The sequence below is a fragment of the Trachinotus anak genome, unplaced genomic scaffold (assembly GCF_046630095.1).
Source record: "Trachinotus anak isolate AG129_WGS33_773 ecotype Australia unplaced genomic scaffold, CSIRO_AGI_Tana_v1 ptg000010l, whole genome shotgun sequence".
Taxonomy (NCBI): Eukaryota; Metazoa; Chordata; class Actinopteri; order Carangiformes; family Carangidae; genus Trachinotus; species Trachinotus anak.
This window is the reverse complement of record NW_027273861.1, coordinates 7,323,972-7,347,889: the sequence shown is the minus strand read 5'-3', so window position 1 is coordinate 7,347,889 and position 23,918 is coordinate 7,323,972. Positions and strand designations below refer to the sequence as shown.

General features: G+C 41.3%; 3 protein-coding genes across 3 annotated transcripts; all 3 read right to left on the bottom strand.

Annotated features, from left to right (window-relative positions):
- Positions 1-517: 517 nt before the first annotated feature.
- LOC139626778 (retinol dehydrogenase 8) lies at positions 518-4,625 on the bottom strand. The gene is made up of 6 exons (XM_071487271.1): positions 4,344-4,625; positions 2,644-2,805; positions 2,301-2,480; positions 2,112-2,205; positions 1,045-1,228; positions 518-915 (listed from the first exon to the last, which is right to left on the bottom strand). Exons 1-6 carry the CDS (start codon positions 4,438-4,440, stop codon positions 679-681), a joined length of 954 nt encoding a protein of 317 aa, XP_071343372.1. The 5' UTR covers positions 4,441-4,625; the 3' UTR covers positions 518-678.
- A 146-nt stretch (positions 4,626-4,771) lies between these two features.
- Positions 4,772-12,487, bottom strand: scinla (scinderin like a). Its single transcript, XM_071487265.1, has 17 exons — positions 12,336-12,487; positions 11,060-11,252; positions 10,767-10,921; positions 9,534-9,695; positions 9,300-9,449; positions 9,045-9,134; positions 8,808-8,940; positions 8,514-8,602; positions 8,197-8,412; positions 7,975-8,108; positions 7,003-7,093; positions 6,408-6,578; positions 6,137-6,311; positions 5,921-6,036; positions 5,710-5,787; positions 5,552-5,612; positions 4,772-5,467 (listed from the first exon to the last, which is right to left on the bottom strand). Exons 2-17 carry the CDS (start codon positions 11,238-11,240, stop codon positions 5,298-5,300), a joined length of 2,172 nt encoding a protein of 723 aa, XP_071343366.1. The 5' UTR covers positions 11,241-11,252; positions 12,336-12,487; the 3' UTR covers positions 4,772-5,297.
- A 6,868-nt stretch (positions 12,488-19,355) lies between these two features.
- On the bottom strand, positions 19,356-21,516 carry LOC139626784 (coiled-coil domain-containing protein 18). Its single transcript, XM_071487277.1, has 2 exons — positions 21,024-21,516; positions 19,356-20,926 (listed from the first exon to the last, which is right to left on the bottom strand). Exons 1-2 carry the CDS (start codon positions 21,202-21,204, stop codon positions 20,709-20,711), a joined length of 399 nt encoding a protein of 132 aa, XP_071343378.1. The 5' UTR covers positions 21,205-21,516; the 3' UTR covers positions 19,356-20,708.
- Between the last annotated feature and the right edge of the window lie 2,402 nt (positions 21,517-23,918).

The following is a 23,918-nucleotide window of genomic DNA, read 5'->3' as shown; positions in this document are numbered from 1 at the left end:
GTGTTTACCGCCATCTACTGTTCACTCAGAGCATTACAATTTTCTATTGCATTACACTGTGTTTATTTGTTCTGTCTTTATTATATACACATTAAAAGCTAGGACTTTTTTTTTTTAAATAAAAAGTTTCCTCAGTAAATGTCTATGGGGTGTGAGGCTCACAGCAAACAACTGAATCCCAGATTAGACCATGAGCAAATAGCCTATAATCCAGTGTCATAACACAATATGTCACTTGTTGACACAGTGATAAACATCTTTAAAAGGTTTCTTTTACATTTTAAAATGTCTTTTAAAATAGGTACCACCTCCCAATAAGGTAGTCTAATCAACTCAACTATCTAAATGCTCCATCAGATGTGCTGACCTTCATTCTTTTGCTTACTACTCACAAGTTGTAGCTAATATAGGGCTTGGCAGCTTAACGAGTTAAGACAGTTATGGCAGTCAGTTGAATGGTATCAGGGAGTGGTTTAAAACCTGCAGCAGGAGCTTAAAGACACATGTGAAGAGACTGCATTGTCAACATTGTTTATTGTTTTTCATTTTTTAAATGTGTGTCAGCATTTCATCACAAAGAGGTCCTATGGCTGAAAGTAAACAAAAGAAAATGAAAGGAAACCATTCATGGATGAATGTATCTCACAAAAATAAGAAAGATGAGACATGGACTCTCTTTTAGTTGCTCTTGTCCTTTTCCAGGGTAAAACTTTTTCGACTTTTCCAGCGCAGAAGTTTGAGGAAGTTCAGACTGGCGTTGAAGACCTTGTCATGTTCAAACACCATTTTGTAAAATGTGTCAATTGGGAGGTCTCCATTTGGATCAGCATATTTGAGTGTGGTCATTGGGGTGTAAAGAGTGTTTGTCTGATGACGAAAAGGTGGATCCTCCATTGTGATGATCTTGAGTGTGTGCTAGGAGAAAAAACACACAACACACGTAAAGCGCAGGTATAGACAGTGCTCGCCAATTTATCTCAGCTGCTGTTTATTAAAGACAAAATAATATAAGATGGGCTGAATGTTAGATGCATTATGCTATACCTCTGCTACATCCTCTGCAGTCTGCCCAAGGGTTTCAAAGATTTGTTTGTAGTTCTTTAAGTAAATGTTTGTGAACATGTCAGCAGTCACTTTGTCAGCTTTGCTGAGATCCGTCTTCAAACCCTCATCGTAGACCTTTCGCTCAAACTCTGTTATCACTGGACCTGGCTCTATCAGGCTGATACTGAGGAAAGAAAAGAGAAGTACAGTACATGATCATAAACATAATCATATCGTCCCGATAGGAAACTGAAGCGCTGAGGATAAGTTAAAAGGTAACTGAATGCCATAGAGCTGATATTATTTTGAACATGCTGTAATGGAACATTTTGTGTTAAGTACATGCTCCAGTTTCTCAGCTCCTATTTGAAACCACCCTGCAGAGCTCTTCCCTCACTCTTGGCTCACTGAGCGATGCTGTGTTTGGACTTGCCTAAAACCAGGGTTCTGTGGTTTTTACATACTTTGCCTGGCTTATTTTCCTCCCCTTGGTGAAACAACAGGTAGGAGTCTGGTTGTGCAATAAGAATGTGCAGATGTTTCAGACAAGTGCTGGTTTGCAGGCATTGTCATGTTAGCTCTGATAAGGAATTTTGCGTCACTTATTGATCTCAGTTTTGTGAGATCAATTTGTTGTCAGTACAAAATGAAATGGCAAAAAATGTGTATGTCTTCTTAAATTCAATTCAATTCAATTTTATATGTATAGCGCCAAATCATAATATATATTATCTCAAGGCACTTTACAGGGTAAGGTCAAGACCTTACTTTGTTACAGAGAAAAACCCAACAGTTCCCACAAAGAGCAAGCGCTTGGCGACAGGGGGGAGGAAAAACTCCCTTTTAACAGGAAGAAACCTCCAACAGAACCGGGCTCAGGGTGGGCAGCGGTCTGCCTCGACCGGTTGGGTTTAGGAGGAGATAAAAAAGGGGGGGTGGGGGGAGGAGAGAGGAGAAAAGAGAGAGGGAGAGACCAGGAACAGCTGTGTGGGTAATGGTGTTATCAATAATAATGACAGATAACAGTTTGTTCTGCAGAAGCACTATAAAAAAAATCCATATCTTACTTCAGATTAAATCTCAGGGCTTGTACTGCCAAGCTTTCACAAAAGCCTTCCACTGCAAACTTGGACGCTGCATAGACATCATTGAATAAAATTCCTAAAATTGAGAAAGACACAGTTAGGACACTGGTTTGTTACTCTTTTTGTTACCATAAAGATGCTATAATGATGAACAGGTGGAACCATCCTCACCCTGAATACCCATGACACTGCTAATGACCACAATATGGCCTTTTTTCCTCCTCTTCATGTCAGGTAGGATTTCCTTCAGCAAACGCACAAGCCCAAAGAAGTTGGTATCCATGACAGCCCTCATCTCATCAATTGACTGACACTCGATGGGTCCAATCAGACCCATCCCAGCGTTACTTACTGTGAGAGGAAGCCAAGCATGGCAGGAAATGTCATCAAGGCATGTACAGAACAATTGCAATGTATTGGAAAAATGTGCATAGGTGCAAAAAGTTCTCATAAAAGGCTACAGTTGAGGAACTAAGTTTTTCTGACCGCACCGAGCCAAATAACATGGACGTACTGAGAATGTCCACCCTGCGCTCAGGCAGGCTGTCCACACAAGCTTTGATGGAGTTCTCATCACAAACGTCCAGCTGTTTGATCTCCATGGTCCTGCCCAGAGTCCGACCTGCTGCCTCAACCAGCGCCTCGCCCTTACTCAGGTTCCTCATGGTGGCGTAGACTACGACAAACAAAATTTAAGGCAGTGATTTTCACTACTTGGATGCAGACATGCTGGTGAAATGAAAGTCTACAAAAAGACATCAGACACTTATTCTTAAATCACCAGTGCACCAACCACCACAAATTTTACCCCTCATGGTATGTCTGCTGTCACACCAATACAATGGAGGTGATAGAATTAAGTTAATAATGTACCAAACACTGAAAAATGATAGTTGTTAAACTCACCTGCAATATCTTTTCCAGAAACAATGTGTCACATACCTTGGGACTATTCCTTTCATAGGATGTAGTTCCATTTAAAAACTGATGACAGTGAGGTGGGTGGATTATCCACAGTGATCAGATTATTGTTTCTTGAAAGAGTTGTTACTACTGAGTTGGTGCCAGCACAAGTTTCAGAGGTGAAAACCTCAAAAAAAAAAAAAACAAACCTTGCAAACAAAATCAAAAAATGTTTGCATTTCTAATAAAATACATTTCCCTTTTGTGATTTGGATAAACGAACCCCTGAACACACCAGTCACTATTCTCTTTGATATTCCTCACTTATTTATGATGGAAATATGATATGGTTCTTGCCAGATGAAGAGTTACAGACTCTGCAAAATCATAGTGTTTACAATCACTCCTGAAGTGCCTTTAACACATTTATATCACTGCTTACTGATAGTCTTATTAAAGTCACTTGTTTTTGAATATTCATCATTATTAAACTGGGTGTAATCCTTCAGGTTTTGAGATTCCTCTTTATCCAAAGTTATAGGTTAGACAAGGAACTGTACAAAAATTATTGGGATGTGGAGGGCAGCTGAACATTTTTTAAAAAAAGGCCCTCCACATCTTTACAAAAATTGCCAACAAACCCTCATTTGACTTAGAAAACCACAGTAACAGCTTCTCCCTAATATCACCAAATAATATAACAGTATTGAGTTGGTACAGCTTGTTGATTAATAACATTTACTGCACTAAGGGTACATAAAGAGCTTAAAATCGTCCACTATTTCAGTCTTAACATGGATAATAATTTTTTCATCAAATCCATCAAATTTCTCATTGGAAATGATGACAAACAGAGTGCACCCTGCGTTCTACAGCCATTTTATTTTTAAACCAAGAGCTACTAAGTTATTACCACGATCAGTGACTAAATGAACAGACTCAGGCAGCAGCTCTGTGTTAAATGAAAGGCTGAAATTAAACATAAAACATTTTTAAAAGACCCTATCCAAAAATGTCTTCAATAAAAAAAACATACAGCCAACCCTCTCCCTTTTTTGACCCCCTCCCTCCCCATAATAATTTTTGCACAGTCTCTAAACTGTTTATCATTATCATATCCTCATTTTAAGTATTGCTCAAAAATCACAATCTGACACCTGAGCAATACAGACGCCTTAAAATGTGATTTTTCTTTCATTTCATGTGATTTTCTGCTCCTCCATCTATTTGCATACCAGCTGCACAGTTTCAGAAATGCATTGTCTACCACAGCATGTTTCAACAGAGCTTTTTAAAATGTGGTAGATTTACCCATGAACCTCTTCTTCTCATCTTTTGCGATGCGGGCAGCCAAGGCGAGGCCAATCCCAGAGGAGCAGCCTGTGATGAGTACCACCTTCTGGTTCATTGTGCCTGGTTAGTGTTTGTCTTGCAGCTCCAGCAGCACAGAATGAAAGAGGACAAAAGAGGAGCAGTAATAGGTGATGTGAAGGCACTTTTAAAGCCCACTCCTTAATCCACAGGTCTGCAACTCAGCAGAAGCCTTGTGCACATGGCCTGGAGATTACCATCAAGCATGGCTCACACACGGTGCTGATGAGTAGTGAAGATTTAGGCTAATCATAACAAGTTTATTGTGGCAGTGAATCGTGAGATCTGAAAAACATGGTCAAAGACCTGACAGCAAAAGCACATGCTCTGGTTTGAATATGAAAAAAAAATGAAATCAGAAAAGACAATTTTCAAAAAAGGTGATACTTTAATCAAAATTCAGCATTTTTCAATCTAGAGTCGTCTTGGCAATTGAGGCTGTAAAAGGTCAATTCTAAGGACAAATATACATTCTTTTTGTCACAAACACAAATAAGTTTGTGTTGTTTAAAAAGCCCCTCATCTATGAGACACAATGCATCAGGATTTTTCATTCGATCGTCAGCACTTTAAAGTTAATTGTTTTACTGCATATAAAGAATGAAAACAAGCTGCACAGAAAATTACTTTTCCAGAAAAGGTTTGATTTGATATATTTTAAAGTCTGTGAGGAGGGAATTATAGGATTTTGTCTGAGTTCTTATACAACAGTGTGAATGTTATTTCAGTATTTGTTGTGGTATTTAAATAACAGCCTTTGAGGTGCTAATTGTACCTATGTTGCAAAATGGGATGTCAAACTTTGAAATTCCAAGCCCACCATATCTTACAGGTTTCAGGAAGGATTTAATCTTTTCAAATGTTTCACAGAAGCTGCTGCTTTGTGTTTTGCTGCTACTGCTTGGTGAAACGGTCACGTATGCGCTGCAGAATATCTTTGTCCCACATCTTGGGGTCCCAGGCATGGAACCAGCCGGTGAAGGTGAATGGCTCCTCCCCCTGCTTAATGGTGATGATGGGGATACCACGACGACCAGAGGGGTCAGAATTCACATAGTCTTGGGCTTGAAAGGAAAACAAGGATACATTTGTGAACCAAAACTTTCCTGTAATTTTCTCTTCCTCTCTAATAGCTTTGTTTATCTTACCAATCTTGAGAGATCCAGTTTTCTCAGCTTCATTGGCCTCCTCTCCAACCCAAACAAAGATCTGGTGGGAGACATAACCCAACAGCATTTATGGATATGTCAGCAATAAAAATGAGAACTGAAACTGATCCAGTTCATTAAAAGTGAAGACAGCATACCTGATCCCAGGTGTCCAGAATCATGACATCATCGATTGCCAGATCCAGCTGCGTGAACTCACCTGGCACCTCCTCTGCCTAAAAATGGAGCAGTACACATTTACAAAGTGGCTGTATAAGAAAATGACCAATGTTCACAATATATGATTGTGCATATCAAATGACAACCTCTCCTTAATAAATCAAAACAGAAGAAAAATGAAATACTCACTATCAGCCTGCCAGTCTTGTTTGAACAGCCAAACAGTCGAGGAGGCCTAACTGTTCTCTGCAGAGTCCTGGAGGTCTGGTAGTCCTTCTTGCCACCAAGTGCAGCCCAGAAATCAGCTGACGACAAGCAAAAAAAAAGCAAAAAATTGCAGTTTTCCAAAGGATGTATTATACATTGTTATCCTGCAGAGATCAAAGCTCATATCTCAGCACTCACCTGGCTCCTTGGTCTCCTCCACCTCAGTGGCAGCTCCTCCAAGCAGGCCGGCAACATGCTTAGCTGCTGCCATCTCCTCCAGATTTGCTCCCTTTCCCTTCCACAGGATCAGGGAATTGGGTGACTTCAGCACGAAAATATCATTAGTGTTCAGAGAGGAGGCAGTGGGCTCCACCTGGGCCAATGAGACACAAAGAGAGGGAGAGACGGTGTGAGTCATCCATTATTAAGTGTCAGTTTATGCACATTCAATGTAATAAGCGACGCTGACCTCAACAGCCCGTGTGGCATTAGTGGAGCTCTGGCGGATGTGGAAGAGTCGTGTGCTGGCAGACACGCTCTGGCCCGCTTTGCGGGATGTCCCACCCAGGTGGATGACCAAAGGCTTGTCCTTAAACAGGCTCACAAGATGAGCGGGTTCTTGGCCCTGAGTGACACGAACCTGTGGAGACACAGCAGTAGCTCAACCTACATGTTTGATGAAGACAGGGGTGATGGTAGTTATGCTTGAATGGCAGGAGTAGGCCATTAAATGATTGTGCTTTTTTGTTGAGAGTTAGATAAGATTGATACCACTGTCATGTCTGTCCATTCAATATGAAGCTAAAGCCAGCAATTGGTTAGCTTAGCTTAGCATAAAGACATGAAACAGTGGGAAACATTTCACCTGGCTCCGCCCACAGGTAACAAGATCCACCAGCAGCATTACCAGCTGTTCTAAAACTTTTATATTTCATATTTAAGTTTCATATTTAAAAGACAGATGTAAGAGTCATCAACTCTTGCCAAGTATTTCTCAAAATGTTGAGCTATACCTTTAAGGAAAAGCCTGTGTGTTTTTTTTTTCACAGAACCAAATATCTTACCTGTGTAGCTACTCCACCCATGGAATCATCCAGCTTGACGGTGAGAAAAGCTGAAGCCGTCAGTTCATCCTGAGTGCACTTCTGCCCTTGCCTAAAGACAGCAAAGCCACATTTATTTGTTTCCTTCAAGCTTTACACTAAATTAATTGTGATATTCCAGTGTAAAGTATAAAAGGCAACTTTCTTTGTAATACAAAATCTATTGGAACAAACAATATACCCACATATTTATTAAGTGTCCAGATGTCAATCATTTTTAGCCATGCTAGCAGCATGGCTCTATGGATGGCAATTTCGATCTGTCCCTGTGCCGCCACCAGCAAGTATGGCTCACCATGAAATTTGATAAGCCATTTATGTTCCCCTCAGGTTGTATTGCGGTAACATGCCATCATCTGGTCAAAACTGTGTCCAGTATTTTTGGCTTATGACTAACCACCTGCAAATCTAATGGCATTCCCATCAGCCTCAGCAGCATTTTGTGTTAAGTGTTAATTCACAAATGTTAGCATGCTAACATACTATACCAAGATCATGACCATGGTAAACATTATCAGCAGGTTACAAATTGACATTGTAATCTTATTAGCAAGCTGGTGTGTTAGCATTTAGCTCAGCTGTACCCATGTATAGCCTCACTGAGCAACTAGCATGGCTGTCAACTAGTCTTACTGGTGTTCAGAAAACATTTCTTGGGGTTCAGGTCACTCCTTAATCCTCCCAGATATCTTGACGACAGTCAAAAATCTACTAAAATAGTTCTTGTATCATTACTTAATATTGTGGCCCTGTCTTGGCGAGGGGCCCTGTGCCCTAATCTAGTTTTGAGACTTTTGTTATTTTAGTTTAGATTGTGCTCACATTGTGCACATTCCTAAATAAAGGGGTGGCAGCCAGGGGACTACAACAAATTTTTGCTCTGGGTCCTCCCCAACAGGTAAATCCAGTCAAGCTGAAAAAGGTTGCACCCACCAGGTGTAGATGATATGCTTCTCTCTGCCTCCTGTGTTGTAGGAGTACAGCACCAGGTAACAGTCACCTCCAAAGAACTGTCCATAGGTGGATGGGTCCACTGGTGCTTTATCGCCTTCTTCCACACGCCAAATCTACAGACACCCACAAATGTCACGTCTACACGTTGACATTTGAAGAGCTGAATATATAGCATGAGTGCACTTAGACTAGTGACCATACCTGGACCTTCCCGGAGCCATCATCCACCATGCCATGCTGGGCAGCCATGATCTTGTTGCTGTGAAGTGTGGAGGAATCGAAGGGAATCTGCTCCACCTGGGCGATGCGACCAATGGTGTAGGCCTTACTTGGGCCTGTAGTCTCATCCTTGTCCAGCCAGTTGAAGAAGAACTGCTTAAACAGGGTGGTCTCACCCCCTGCTGGCAATATCTGGATCTGTACATGTCAGAAACAAACAGAAGTGCAAGCATATTCATAAACAGAAACACAAGACAGGAAGGATGAAGTTCTGGTGGTAGACTAAATGATCAGGTTACCTGAGTATTTTTGGGGTAATTCTTGTCTTTAATGAACTGGTTTGCAGCAGTCAGTGCTGCTTTGCGCTCATCAGCATTTGCATCTTTTCCTGCAATTTAGGGTGTGGTACAGTGGTTAGAGACTCCATAAACAAACTGGTAAAATCTATGAATGACTCACTTATTGTTAGTTGGAGAGGATCCAGAGTGCTGACCAACAACTTGTTGCTATGAGCACTATGAACACTGATGAACACACCAACCAAATTATAACCAAAGAGGTTGCAGAAATGAACAAATGTCTAGGTCTAATACCTTTCCAGACAAATATCTTATTGTCTCCTTGGTTGTCCAAGATGTAGCAATCACTGCTGGAGAGCATGTCTTGTTTGAATGGGGATTTATCAGCCACCATGCTTGTCTTCATGGAGCCAGTAGCATCAGAAATCTAGAAAGAAGAGCGTCTACATTTATCATCTGAATCTTTTACATACTAATGTAAACTTTGTTCACAGGAGTTCATTTAGAAGCTGAATATTTGTGTGTATTTACCAAATAGAGAGATGCCTGGCTCTTGTTCTTCTTATCAACAGATACATCCTCTGAGCTTCCGGATGGGAGGTTGGGCATGGGTCCAAGCACCTACAAATAAACACAGGCAACATTAGCTTCCTCCTTCCTGGCAGCCAAATGAGCCAGATTAATTCTGTTACACAGTGACAGTCACAAATATTTCCGTAGGTTCCCTGAATAAAAATGTTTTTAGTTTAAAAGTAAAAAATAAAGGACAGTAAAGAAAAAGCTCACTTGAATGACTTCTTCTGGCTCAGAGCCTTCCTCAATCATGTGTAATGTAGCACGGCCTTTTCGCTCATTGTCGCGGATATCAATGATCAACTCAGTGGTTTTCAGGCGCTCAAAGCGATTGCTTTCACTGCCAGACCAGTGGTAGATATTCTAGCGTTCCAGAGGAAAACAAGATCAGTTATGGCGAAACACTGTCCAACATATTTTGGGTATCCAGTCCTAATTCTAGATCACCTTTCCCAAGTCAATGATGAAGCAGTCTCCTTTGTTGAAGCTGGCCCAGGACAAGTCCACCTCTGTGGCTCTGATCATCCGACGACCTTTAACGTGCAGCAGGCGCTTCACATTTACGTCATTGGTCACCACGTGCTGGAAGCCTGAAGCTACTCCACCTTTCTGTGACAGCAGCAAAGTCAAGTTGAACAAAGTATTAGAACTATTGAACTACCGCTGTGTGTTATGTAAATTTCACAGGATAGCCTCCTATTCATAGATGGAAAGTTTAATATAAAATATGCTTGTTTGGTTTCTCGCCAAGGGTTACATGAAAAGACTGACATCGCCCATGTTTGCTACGGCAAGGAGATTAGCTTAGTTTAGCTTAGAGGTTAGCATAGTTTAAACTAGCTAAACAGCTACACCGGTTGATATGGCACATGATATGTCATTTGTTTACTATGTGCAAAAACCAAAGAGTAAATTGTTGTTTTATAGTTTGTTACATGGTGTAACTGTTTGTTGGCAGGCCAGTGGAGTTTTGTCATTACCAGGAGGTTGACAGTTCCTGTCTAGTGTATAACGCCTCTAAATCCACAACTTATCAGTTTTGCTGTTTTTGTACAAATTTCTCAAAAGAGACAAAACATCAGAGGTGTCGGAAGGCTGTTTTTTTCTACTTATGAACAATGTCAAGTTAGCTGTTTCCCTGTTTTCAGTCTTTAGGCTAATCTAAGATCTCAACTGACTCTTGCAAGAAAGTAATTAAGTATATTTGGCAAAATATAGAACTATTACTTTAAAGATGTTTAGATTCTGACTGAAGAAGAATAGTATCTCCACTTCCAATTTGCACCTGTGACACAAAAACAACACAGGCTTGTCTGTTTTCCAGTGGGCTACTTCAGATCATGACATCTGCGGCTCTTCGGTGTTTTGGCATTAGAGAGCGTGTTCCTGCTCAACTTGTTTGCTGGACCTCCATGGAAACCTTCAGCGGAAAACCTGAGGGAGCAACCAAGCACTATGGCAAACACTTCCCAAAATAGCGCCATGGGAGTTCCACTTCCCATGTAAACACACAATACTTAAACAACCCCTTTAGCTTAGGTCATTACATCGTAAGACTTGATTTTGTTGTTTGGTACAAAGAAATGAATGAATCTGTCTTGTTCCCTCAAGGGAAATGTGAAAATATATTTTAAATCATTTATAACACCACAAAAACGGTATGCATGTGTCATGTTTCACCTTGTATTTGATGCCAGACTTGAAGTAGCCCTGAAAGGTGACTGACTCTTGGTTTTGGAACTCAGTAAACTGTCTTGGGGCTCCTTGCAGGAAATCATCCATCTGGGTCATATAGATGGCAGCAGCCCCCCGCTCATCGTGGGAAGCTTTGCTGCCTGTGGTGCAACAGATAAGGTGGAAAAAACACAAAACAATAAATGCAGGTAAAATAACAGACAATAGACAAAAAATGGGGAAATTGAATTCTGTTATAGACTGCTTTGAAGTGTCAGCAAAGAATCAAAACCCAATACCAATCCAGGAGTGAATGTTGTAAGAGGGAGCAGAGGTGGTGTACAGCACTATGTAAGAGTCTCCGGTGAAGAAGTTTCCATGGAGTTCAGAGGGGACAGGTTTCAAGTCCAATTTCTCCACCCGCCACACCTGCAGGCCAGGCTTCTTCCCTGCAGCCTCAAACTCTTTGTGGTACGCCATAGTGCTCAGAGCCTGAGAGGAGACAGGTGTAACCCACCAGGTGACAGCGAGGACAATAACTAGGACAATTAGGACAATAACCAGCCTTAACCACAGAGAGTTCATAGTTTTTGACCGTTTCTAATTAGGCTGGAAAAATTAGTTGAGTTTAAACTGATTATCTTCAGGTCCTGGACAGTTGGTCGGATAAAACAAACGAATGGATGGCATCACCTTGGGCTTTAGGAATTTGCAACAGACATTTTTTACTATTTACTGACATTTTATAGGCTTGACGATTGTTGCAGCTCTAGTTTCATACAAATTTGAAGTCTGCCATTGAGACTCCTGGAAACCGTTCTTATCGGGATTGGATTAGACTGAAGAAAAACTCTTAGAATAAAGTAAAACACACAGTAAAATCTAAAAATTAATGATGCTCACAAAGCATTCATGAGTTGAATCAACCAGTTATATATTCTTTATTAGTAACGCCCTATGTTGTTTTATTGCATTTCTACTACAAGTTTGTTTTTTGCTTTTTCTGTTTTTTTTTTGCCCTGCATTTATTTAGCATGTTTTGCTTAACCTGTAACACAGGTATAATGTTATTAACTTAAGTGCCAGGGAGTGGCATCTGCACTTACTGTCAAACTGTAAAGTGTAGGTATGGTGTCTTGGGGCATGAAGAGCCACTCCTCACAGACAAAGACAATGTCTCTTACACAGTATGTCATTATTTGCCCAGCCAAGTTTTTACCCTAACGCTGGGCAAAACTAAATATAAATCGATGCAAGAGAGGAAGCAGATGTTTCCCCTGTTGCCATAAAGTGAAGTTACAGTTTCAGGCTATTCTTCAATCCCAGGGAAAAATAAACGGGTCGATTCACGCAACCTTACATTGACCTAAACATATTCAAAACTTCTACAGATGTACTGTAAAACACCTCCTGTCGGTGTGAATGCAGGGGCTTGATGCTGTCAATAATCAAGACGAATAGCGACTTTCTCGAACGCTAAAATTAACCTTATTTTTGACGCTCTCAGAAGAGTTGCTGCAGAGGGGTTTCTGCTGTATCCCAGACACATGCAAATTATCATCAGTTTCCCATTACCTGGTCAGGACAGAGGAGCGAAGACAGAGGATGGGTGTGATGAAGCTGGCACTGGTGCTCTCCCGGGTTTCCGCCCAGCTCGCCTCCGCTCAGCTCTGCTTTATAGCCCGCAGAGACATCCGCCTTCCGACCGGAGGGCGTGTTGATCCCGACCCAACCCAGGCCGCAGAGAGCCCTCACAGCCCGAAATGAGATAGGTAACACTATTAAACAGTGGGTTTCACCTGAAACCTCGGAGTGGGTATGCTGCTTCTCCACTAAGGGAAATCCAGTGTGTAAAATGATATACTGGCATCTGGGCGAGATTAGTTACTTACTTAAGTACTTGAGTATTTTTCCTCATTCTGCTACTTTACTCCACTACATTTCTTTTTACTAACTTTTTACTAATGCTTAGATGTTAATGCAGCAATAAGAATAAGAAGAAAAAAGAAACACTCAACAGGTCTGCCTGAAATGTGCTTTTATTTCATTTGTGAGTTGCAAAGAGAGGAAAAAAAAAAAGAAAACTGCCTCAGCACTGTTATCTTGTTCATTGTCCTACTCACAGTAGCCTACTGTAGTTGAAAAAACGTGCTAATTTTGCTACAGCCTTTTCTATGAATTATACACAGGATTTTAAGTGTAGGACACAGACATAAGAACTTTAATATTGATGCAACTGAACCTGATTTCAGGATGTAGATGTTTTATGTCAGAAACTAAATGCCCAGAAGCAGCATGTATCAGCCTGTGTCAGAGCTTTTTTAATTATCACATTAGTTTAGTGGATCTAATATGATCTGCTGACTCATCTGTTTGCCACAGTGGATCTGTTGCTGGCCGTCTCTCGGGAGTCATTAAGACTGTGTGAGCTATGAAAAACACTCATCTTACGTGGTTGCACGGTTGATTTGGTAATTGCATTGTTGCTTTTTAGCATGTGTTTGGAGCAGCCAGAGTCTGCGACCACTCTGACTCTCATGTGACGACTTGACAGAAAGCAAAAGCACAAATCTCTCCTCTGAGCTCCAGCCATCACTTCAGGTTAGGGCTGGGTCCATCACTCCTACTGATAGAGCTGCATCAGCACATTCTGCTGTGTTGTGTAGTGTATACACAACTCTCACGGTTCCTGTCTAGAACATACCACCGTGCTGCTACAAGACTAAACACATACACAAGTGCACGCACGCACACACACACACACGCACACACACACACTCCTCACACGGTGGCTGTTCACAAAGTCTGCCAGCCACTTGTTCTAACTTGAATAGGACTGAAGTTTTCCTGCAGTTCATATTACATAACAGTGAAGGATGTTGGCTGCTATAGTAGCCCTCAGCAGTGTTTTTCTGTAACAGTGCTGAGAAGCATATGGCAATATCACAAGTCTGATAACAAGGTTTCCCCCTGCCTGAACAAGGGATACATGAATCCTTGAGCAGAAATTGTCTGCAGATGTGTCTCAGTTTTAATTTCCTGCCACAACACTTGCTCACCTAGGAGGTTTTTTTTTTTTTGCAGCTGTTATTGATAATTTATCAGTCAGTTTAATCAAGCATTGGATAGGCTTGAATCTTCTGTATTAGAGGAAGTCCAACATTTTTGGAAACAACCCACACTTTTCTAGTTAGGCGAACTAGGCGTTATCTTAGACGGGAAACGATGCGAAACAGCTAACCTGGTCCTGTCCAAACATTAGACGCTGCCTCCCAGCAGCACCACAGCTTACAAATCAACATGTCTCTCTGTTTAATATAAGGTTACAATTAGTGTGGCATGAAGACAGGAAGCAGGGGGAAACAGCTAATCTGGACATCTTGACAAATATGTGAGTACAGATTAAACAAAAGATTTCAAAGCATCAGTGATTTAGATTCAGATGTCCTGGTATGCATTTTCTTTAAACGTTTGGACAGACTAGCTTTCCCCCACTTCCAGTCTTCATGTCAAGCTAAGCCGACTCTGTCCTGTATATATTTCAATCAGGAGAGGCAAGTGAATGAAGTGAAAGTAAATATTTTAATTAGACAAGACGTGATGAATAGTGCTGCAGTAATAGATTTTGGCACTTGGTCTCATGGGGGAGATGACGGCCGAAGAACCTCTGATGCTGAAGATGGCTGAGAATGCTCTGAAACTGATAAGGTTGAAGATCCCCCGACGATGGGATGGCTGAAAGACCTCTGACGTAGAGATGCTGAAGAACCCTCTGACGCTGAGAAGACTGAAGATCCCTCTGAGACGGATTATGGCCGATGAACTCTGGAACCAGGTGGAGATTGGGTAGGAGGAGGAGGGGCACACGTCAGCGGAGCAGGAAACTAAAACTGAGAGGGAACATCTTTAAAAAGGGGGCGCCAGCAGATGATAGGCTAACAAGAAATTGTGTCGCCCTGCTATTGGTTAGTTGTGAACAGCTGTCTGAACAGCTGATAGGACGATGACAGCCAGGGGCCGGAAGAATGAGGGAATAATGGTGGTGCGCCTTAATTAGGATTATATACAGCATATGCATGCAAGGGGATAGGTCTTCCTGATTGAACTTACGCTAGAGCTTCATAATATACAGATAACTCTGAGAAAGAAAATAAGTGTTTTTTTCCCAAAATATTAAACTATTTTTTTTTTTTTAAATAGGTTTTCTCCAACACATTCATTTCACAGCAAAAGTGCTACTGAAAGTAAAGTTCAGTCTTCTTTGAAAGAGAAACAGGAACCTGCTTTTTATCAAATATTTAGATGAATATTGCCAGTAATATTCTTGGACTATCTGCAATCCCACATAGAGCCCCATATATTACCCTGCACTTCATTTAGTGAAGTTTATTTTTAATGTATAAGGATTTATCTAGGATACAAAGAAAGGGAACAATAACTTGACTTGAATACTGTATAATGCTGTAAGGGCAGAGGTTGGCTTTCAGTATGAGTTCACCTGAAGAGGGCAGGTGAAGCACAGGTCAGGAGTGGGGCTCTCTTAGGTGTAGATAAATGTGCTGGATCTGCTCAGTATATTGCAGGTGTTGGTTCTTAGTGAGTGAATTTTTGCTCCTTGTTTTGTTCCATGTTGAAGTATGAACTGTTGTAAATGACTGACTGCCTGAACGAACACATCTGAAGAATTATTTCAGCAATTTATGTCCAAAGCCAGAAACACCATATTAACCACAGAGTATGAATGTTCAATGCATTAAAGGGGTATTCCACTGATTTCACACATAAAGCATTGCCATGTGGAGCACTGCGCTGTGAACGGTGCAACCTGTCTACTCTTTGTGTTTTCATGGCTCTGGAGGAGCTTTCATAATTTGAGAAAATGACTCTTGGTTTTGCCATGGTGATGTCATCTCTGTTTGGTCCTGTAGATTTGAAATTTTGAACAGAAAGCCAGATAAGAATGTCAGTACTGGAAAACCCTGCAAAACCCTGGATTATGGGTACACACAGTGTAAACTACGACTATGGTTTGGTTAGGTAACTAAAACACTTGGTTGAGGTTAGGGCACAATGGATATGAACTCATGTCTTGTGAATGAAAGTCTGATATTCAACATATCCATTCACCACTGTGACTTTCACACTCTTACTTTGCACCCTGCTACAAAAGGGCGTTGGCAAAATGTGAGTGTCACAATCAACCAGTTTGTAAGTAATTCCTGCACTGGGCTGGAATCAGTGTGTGACAAGGTCTGGTTTCTGGTGTCAGCTGGTGTGGTTTTATCACATTCACTGCTGGGAAAGGCACATCCCAGCTACTTCACTACTAACTATCATACATGCAGGGTTGCCCTGTGGGGGGGTAGGGGTTAGGATTGTAAGGGCTGGTAACTTACAGAACATCATGTCTGAGCCTCATAAAGAGAGATCAAGCTTCCAAAAATGAAAGGCAAGAAAAGGAAGACAGGAAGGAGAAAACTGGGGGCAACAGTATGTCACCCAGTTTTCACAAAGACAGGTGGGTGTAGTCTGTGAGTGGTGTAAATTAACCTGTTTGCTTAGTCCACGGTGAAACAGGCTACTTTTGCTCCTCTAACATATGTTACTTAACGTCTTCACAGAAAATTCTGAGTGGCATCTGATCAGCCCCAGTGTGATATCTTTTCATGGGGCCCAAACCCCTGGTGGCCCCGCTGCATGCATCCACTGTGTGCTGAACTTCATGTGTCAGATAATACGACACTGCCTGATGCAGTCAGTGTCTGTTTTACTTAATGCCTCGGCCTCTCATGCACTAATTTTAATTTTCTTTTTAAAATCTGTCTCTTGAGACTCCCCCTACTTAAAGTAAATTCAATGATTAATTACAAGCAGACTCCTTTAAAGGATCGGTTGGCCTAAATTACATTATTTTCACTTAAGCTTTGGTTTTGTCTTATCCAGGTTTTGAGATTTTCTGCCTCCACCCCCACAATATGAAGGTTTGTGGTGGTCACAGCATCAGAAAAGGACAATTAAAATTTCAACGCCAACATCTCTCTCCAAAACCAACATCCCTGTGACTCTGGATAGATCTTAATCTGAACAGTTTTCAGTAGAACTACTTTCTACATGAGAATGATCAGAGCAGCAGGGACACTGTTTCTGGAAAGACTTGCAGCTGCTGATTATGTGAACGACTCTGCGAGGAAAGCTCTTTAACTATTGGAAAAATCCAGTGACAACAAGGCTGAGATCATCACATCCATTGTTATGATGCCTGTTTCAGGGCTTGTTGGTTTTAGTGATGATTAGTGAAAATTGCAAAACCGTCACAACGAGGACATCTGTCATTTACAGTAAACTTAGCACTAACTCACACAAACCATTTATTCAGTCTCCTGAGGTTGTGCCACCAGTGCTTGCACAATCTTACATGGGTAGTTAATTACACAACACACACATAAACACACAATAGAATGATATGTGTGATGTGGGATGTTATGTAATGCTTGTGGCTGATATGTAGGCGGTGCCTCAAAACTAAACAACAACGCCTTCCACAGCCCCATTAGGCTTGAACAAAGAATAATGTCGGCAGGCAGACTAACCTGTTGCCTCTCCCTCCTCCTTTAGGTGGAAATGCATTGCCAGTGAAGTGAGATAGAAGCCATTATTTAAGCTGTGCAAATGTAGCATATTTAAATGAATATTAACCCACCTCACAAACTTATTTCAGTGTAAATATAAAAAGTGTAGAGGTGAAACTGCAGCTGAGAAATCATGCAAAGCCAAATGCAAACTGTTCTCAGGAAGCTGCTCCTTCACAGAGCTGTGAAGCAAACTACTGAATGTACAGTAGATCTAGTAAATGAAACCGCAGGGTATCATTCTGGTCCCTTTGACTCAGTTTGTCGTTCCTTGATGATCTTGAATTACTGTGATTCAAGTAACCTGCATGTTTTTCTGAAATATGTGACGCGTATACATACAGTTTTCACTGTGACTCTGGAAATGCAAAAGTGGGGCAAAGAAAAGAAACTGATGTATGAAGAGCTCACAGAGTTCTCACGGATATATTCTTGTTTTCACCTCCTCTCAGACAGGCATCTTGCAGAGACAGGTTGTTCTGATGCTACTCAAGGTGAATTAATCACGTGATCACACATGTAAAAGTCTCAGTCAGGCCACAGACCTCTGCGGCATGCTATCTTTCCAGAGAATACACTCAGCTGCCAGTTTGTTACCCTCCAAAATGACTTTCAGTTGAATCAAAACCTCTTTAAAACTTAATTCAAACCTTCATGAATGTAGGATCTAGTTCAAGATTCTTGTTTGAGATTGTACTAAATGTGACTCATAAACTAACAGATCTCTCAGCAAACAATGAGCCTCTGTCATAGATGCTCTAATCCAGCGGTTCCCAACCTGTGGGCCCACTGGTGGGCCACCAAGGTATTGCAAGTGGGACAAGAAATAATTTCCAAAATCAAATGATCTTAAAAATTTTTTATTTTTTTAACCTTTACCTTTACCCAGGAAGTTGTGCTTTGGTGCCAGCTGGACCACTTTGCAGCTGGACCAGGTCCTACACTTGCTGGGCATCTCAGTCTGATTGTGGCAAAAACTGGGGTATCAAAATGGATACCTTGTTAGCAACAGGAGGAATCAAAAGCAAAGGGAGTCAAGAGACAGATGGCGAATCAGAGAATGGTGATCTCTCCCCCATAAAAAACAAAAAAGGAAACTGAGCCCCTGCCTTCAGCTCAATCCTAAATGTTTGATTGTTAAATGAAAAATAAAAAGTGCCCCAATATGGCCATGTACAAATCATTACTCAAAACTCACCATTTTCAGAACTGCTTTTAATGTGCGATTAATGATTAATGTTGTGTGTCATATGTTACCATGAAAAGCTATAAGTAAAACGTATTTTGTTTAATTGTTTGTGAGACACTGTACAGTTGAATCTCTCCAGGCCTCTAAAAACTGATCAAATGAAACAATGCGGAAAAGCCACTGTTTGATTGAACTGGTCGCAGCTTAGAGACACACACAACCTGTCAGAACAATTAGTAACATGAAAAAGGCAGAGAATGAACTGTGACAGAGACAGGTAACATACACGATACTATAAATAAAGTTTATCATTAGTAAGTATACTGTATAATTATTATATCTAACCAAAGCCATTAAATAATAATTGAAAAACGTTTATAGACAAAAGAGAAGTCTCCAGTGCTTCCTGAATAGTCATCTGCTGTGATCCTCTGCATCAGGTTTAAAAACCACCTCGGCTCTATTTGAAAAAATTAAACTAAATAATTAACTTCTCCTTTTTCAGATGATAGGAACAACAGGGATGTCCATGAATCTGTCGGGAACACGATGTGATGATGAAGGCTGCGTGTTTCCTGTGGTTCCCTGTTATCTTGTTTCTTCCCCAAATGATCACAAGTTCAGCGTCAGTTCACTTTTTCAGTCAGTTAAAAACACGTGAGCGTCTTCCACACGGCAACAAACCTACACCAAACACATATATGTCAGTGTTGATCGTCATAACTATAGTATGATATATAAGACTTACATGCATCGATTAAAACCAGACACATGTGATAAGATGCAGCTGTTTATTCATAAATATGACTTTGCCTTGTAACGGGGTCGTAATTACAGTTTTGGTCTTGGTCAGGGTCAGTGAATGAAATCCCCTCACAGCCTCCCAGCATGTGACACTGTGTGAAACAAACTGTGCTAAATTAGATGCGATCACATATCAGCCACAGGGAAGGCACAAATACAGCCTTCAGATGACTCACCGCAGGAAGCAGACAACAGACTATTGATCCCAGAGGGAGTCGAAACACCGGGAGCTTCTGCGAACACACTTTCCTGTTGTCCAGGAAAAAGAAATGCAACCGTGTTTCTCCACGCATGAAACTCTTCAGATCTGTCTGTAATACACCATTAAATGTTCACATCTCAGGATGATTTATTAGGCTTCTGACAATGAATTATCAAACAGTTCATTTCAAAAGACAAATTGGCGCAACTGTTTTTTTTGCCAGGTAGAAAAGATATGTACAAAGATATTAAAGCAAAAATGATCCCTGTGCTGTTGATCTCACATTGCTTCTGTTTATGTATAACTTCCAAACTCACATTGTACAAGGCAACTTACATGTTATTTATGGGCAGGGTTAAAATTGGGTTCATGAAGCAGTAACAGTGAGGTGATCTCCGGGGCTGCAGATGGAAAATGTCCAAATAAAGTTGATGGATATACATAAAACAAGAGGAAACATTTTTTAGAGATGGAGAGGATTTTTTTCTTCTTTTTTCTTTCTTTTTTCCTTTTTTTTTTTTTGAGCTGAACAATAATCATCATTGCCTCTGAAAAAAGAAAAAACCTCCACAGTTCAGACTTTAAAAAAATGAACATCACAGAACTATGGGATGCAGTGTGTTTAAATGTCATGTAGTTTCTGTTCTGTGTCTGTCCCAGAGATGCAGGGAGCAGTGATTTACAATCAACTCAACTTCAGACTGTTTCCAGGAGACACGATAACTTTGTCAGTGGTTAAAAAAAGGGACAAATTCAAAGCATGTCAACATGAAGCCCTCAATATATGAGAGTGATAAGACAATGAGACAACTGGGGAACAAAAGGAAGGAAAAAGACAATGCTATTTTTAATCATTTGTTAGAAGCAGCTTCTGAAAAACCATGCACAGTCTTTTAAATGCAGTCTTTAGTGATGTTGAATGATGGCCTCACTGCAGAGGACCAGGGTGAGGACCAACGCAGCAGCTCAAGTCTCTTTCTCCTACCATTTAACCAGTGTATGGGTGCGGTCTTGTTAGATGTGATCTCTGCACAGCTTGGCAGGCAGGATGCAGGACGTCAGACAAGACTTTCTCTTGGTGCATTAGAGCTCGAAAAGGTCAGAAAACCTGCAGAGCAGCTGGTTCACCGGAGCCCTGCTGCCAGCTTCTCCATCGCTGCTTTGCGCTCCTCTGCTTTCTGCTGTGAGCGGCGCAAGACGTTCCTCAGCTCCTGGAGATGGTCCAGTGTGCCCACCAACTCACCTTTCACTGTTTTCATCTGGCTCTCCAGCATCTGCGTGTGATGGAGCGAGTTTCTCCTGTACCGTCTGCTGGAGCGCACTTTTTCCTCCAGGTCCTCCACTGCAATGGGGCGACCAGAAAACACAGTGACAAACAGATACCAAGGTGTAGGAGCATTTAAATGATGAAGTTAGACAGTTTTGTTTGTGATACAGACCCATGTTCTCCTGGTAGCCCATGCTCTCTGAACCAGACTCTGTCTTCTTTTCCATCAGGTTCTTGGTCTGCTGCAGCATCTTCTCCATCTTGACAAGTTGAGCAGCTTTAGTGTCGCTGTCTCGACGGATCTTCAGTAACTGCTGCTCCCTCTCGCTCAGCTCACTGTGATATTTACTCATATCGGGCGTTAAAAATCTAAACAGCACAACCTGCAACTCCTGGACACTGAATGACTTACAACACAACAGCCAGGGATCATAAGACGCAAGATAAGGCCTCTGAAAATGATTTCAACATCCACTAATGTCCCACTTTTGAGTCCCCTGAAGAGCACAGACCTCTCTCTCTGCTGCTGCAGCACATGAAACGATGGGTTGTTTGCAAATGAACTGTACTGCTGGTGATATTTAGCTTTTTATAGGCCATAACCCCAGCACATGTCTGGAAGTCATCTGAAAACAGTCAACTCTTAGTACACACCATTACAATAGGCCAAGTCATAAGACCGGCTTCACAAAGCCTTCAGGCAAAACTGATAATGTTTACACTTACTCAGTGGTGATAAAGGAAGAACAGAAGTCAGGCAGCTTGTCCCTTTGTAGGATCCAAAACAAATGAAACGACTGTCCTCATTCACACCTGAGGGAGGAACATGAGCTGACTAATTTCAAACCTCAGCAGTGACAACAGCGTGCTATTCATGATATTATATTTGCAGGAGCATGATACTGTACTCGGAGCATCCAAAATAGAAATATTTTTGGGCCAGCACAGGACGGGTCTTTGATATAAAAATAAAAAGATAAAACACTCGGTAGAAACAGAGAAAACCTCTTTTAAGTGAGACAGGCACAAACACGCCGTGGCATCAGCAATGGCCACTACAAAGCAGCGTCTATGTAATCTTGTCACAGAGCATATCATCGGTGGAAGTCGTCGGTCAGTGTGCATGTCAGCGAACTACTTAGAAAATAAATGAGGTACTATTCAGCTGCGTGCGGACAATCTTCACAGTAGTCATGCTTGTTCCACATGCCAGGCACGCTCATTCCTGCTGAGACAAAAAGATACATTCAGATCATTTATTCAGAATATCTATATAATAATAATCATATATTGTTATTCTTTTTCTAAAGTGCATTAAATAACATTAAATGACAGATTTGACGTGACTTTGGCTTGGTATTCATGACTTGGACTTGAGACAGATGACTCAAAAGTACTTGACCTTTTTTTGTTATTAAACATTCATATTTTTCTAGATAAGTTACATTTTGTTTTTGAAACATGATTTCTAGTGTGACGCCCGCAAACCAGCTCATCACAGGGTGGGGCTAAGTCTAGTGGGTTCCTCCCTGGCCTGTGCCCATCCCTCCACTTAGTTTGGTGCTGACAATTAAACAAACACAGATGAGAACATAACCTCATTGGTGGAGGTAATAATATAACTCTACATTGTCTCAAAATGTCATCAGTGAGATTTTTAAGGTGTGAGCAGCTGCATGACAACTGTCTTTTAACTGACTAAAATGTGGAATCTGAGTAGATCATCATTGACTTGCTTGATCTGAGCGATGTCTTGCTTGATTCACAGCAGGGACTCGACTTCACTTGCTCGATTCTCACCTCAGTAATTTCACAAAATCACATCTTGTTCGGACAATAACGCAACTTTATGTTTCAGGCTTGGCAGTAAGTCGTGGCACGTGCCCAAGCATCCCTGATTATTTTGTTTATTTCATTTGTTTTGGGTGTGGTGATTAATTTTCTCACCTGGCCCCTCTCATAACAATTTCACCAATTACAGTGATTTCTAGTGCTTGCTAATGGAGATCAGAGAGCAAACCAGTCTCGGCAAACCCAAAAATGATATATATATTTGTGCAGAGTGGTGAGGTGCAGATACAGCACACAGTAACCCAGATAGCGAGACACGTCTGGCCTATTCTTGGGTGACATGCTTGTGTGTCTTCTGGTCCAGTATACGCCCCAGTTACATGGCCTGAGCCTGGCCCATATACAGCATGATAATCACATGCTACTTCCACATCTGGACCATTTCTGGTGCACACACAGAAAACCTTTCAGCTGCAAGCCAACAATGGAGGATAACAGCTGGTATCTACCCAGATGTGGAAGTATATGGGCCAGACTCGGGCCTAGGAACTGGGGTGTACACTGGGCCAGAAGTCTCATTTTGCTATGTGGGAATGATGTCACAAAAGGCAGATGATGAGGCTTTTCCCCTCCATTTCTGTCTGTCCTAGGATCAGCACATTGGACAACAGTCAGGACAGACACATAAACAGAGAGCACTCTGATCTATAGACAGTCTTCAGCCTTTATGACAGCTGAGCATAGCCTGGCTGTGATCCAGAGCCTCCAGACAGATAATGTCACATCAGCCTAAGCTCATTCATATTGTGTCATTTTATCTCGTCCCATCGACCAAACAGGGACATAACCACGTGGTGCATGATTCAGGCAGGTTCCAGGTTGTAGTGGAGGCGTCCTCAAGTAATTCAGTTCATTTGTATGAATATCATACATATGACTTGCCAGTTAAGATTGTAATAATTATGTCATATTTTCAAGTTAAGTATCAGCGATTTCAGTTTTACTCCCAAACATTGTTGATGTAAACCAACCAGAAAACGTTAATAACTTGATGTTAATGTTAACTCTAGACCTGTAAATCAGTTCAGAGTCATAGCAGGTGCCACTTTTAAATTTGGCAGTGAGGTGAGCATTTTGTTAACAGATTGTGCCCATTTCATGTACTGCCTCTCTCCTTTACTGGCAGTCATTAGTAAGGCTGGATTCTCATGAGGGCCCATTGCAAAGAGACATATTCCTGAGGCACAGTGAGGTTTTTCTTTCTTTTTTTTTCTGG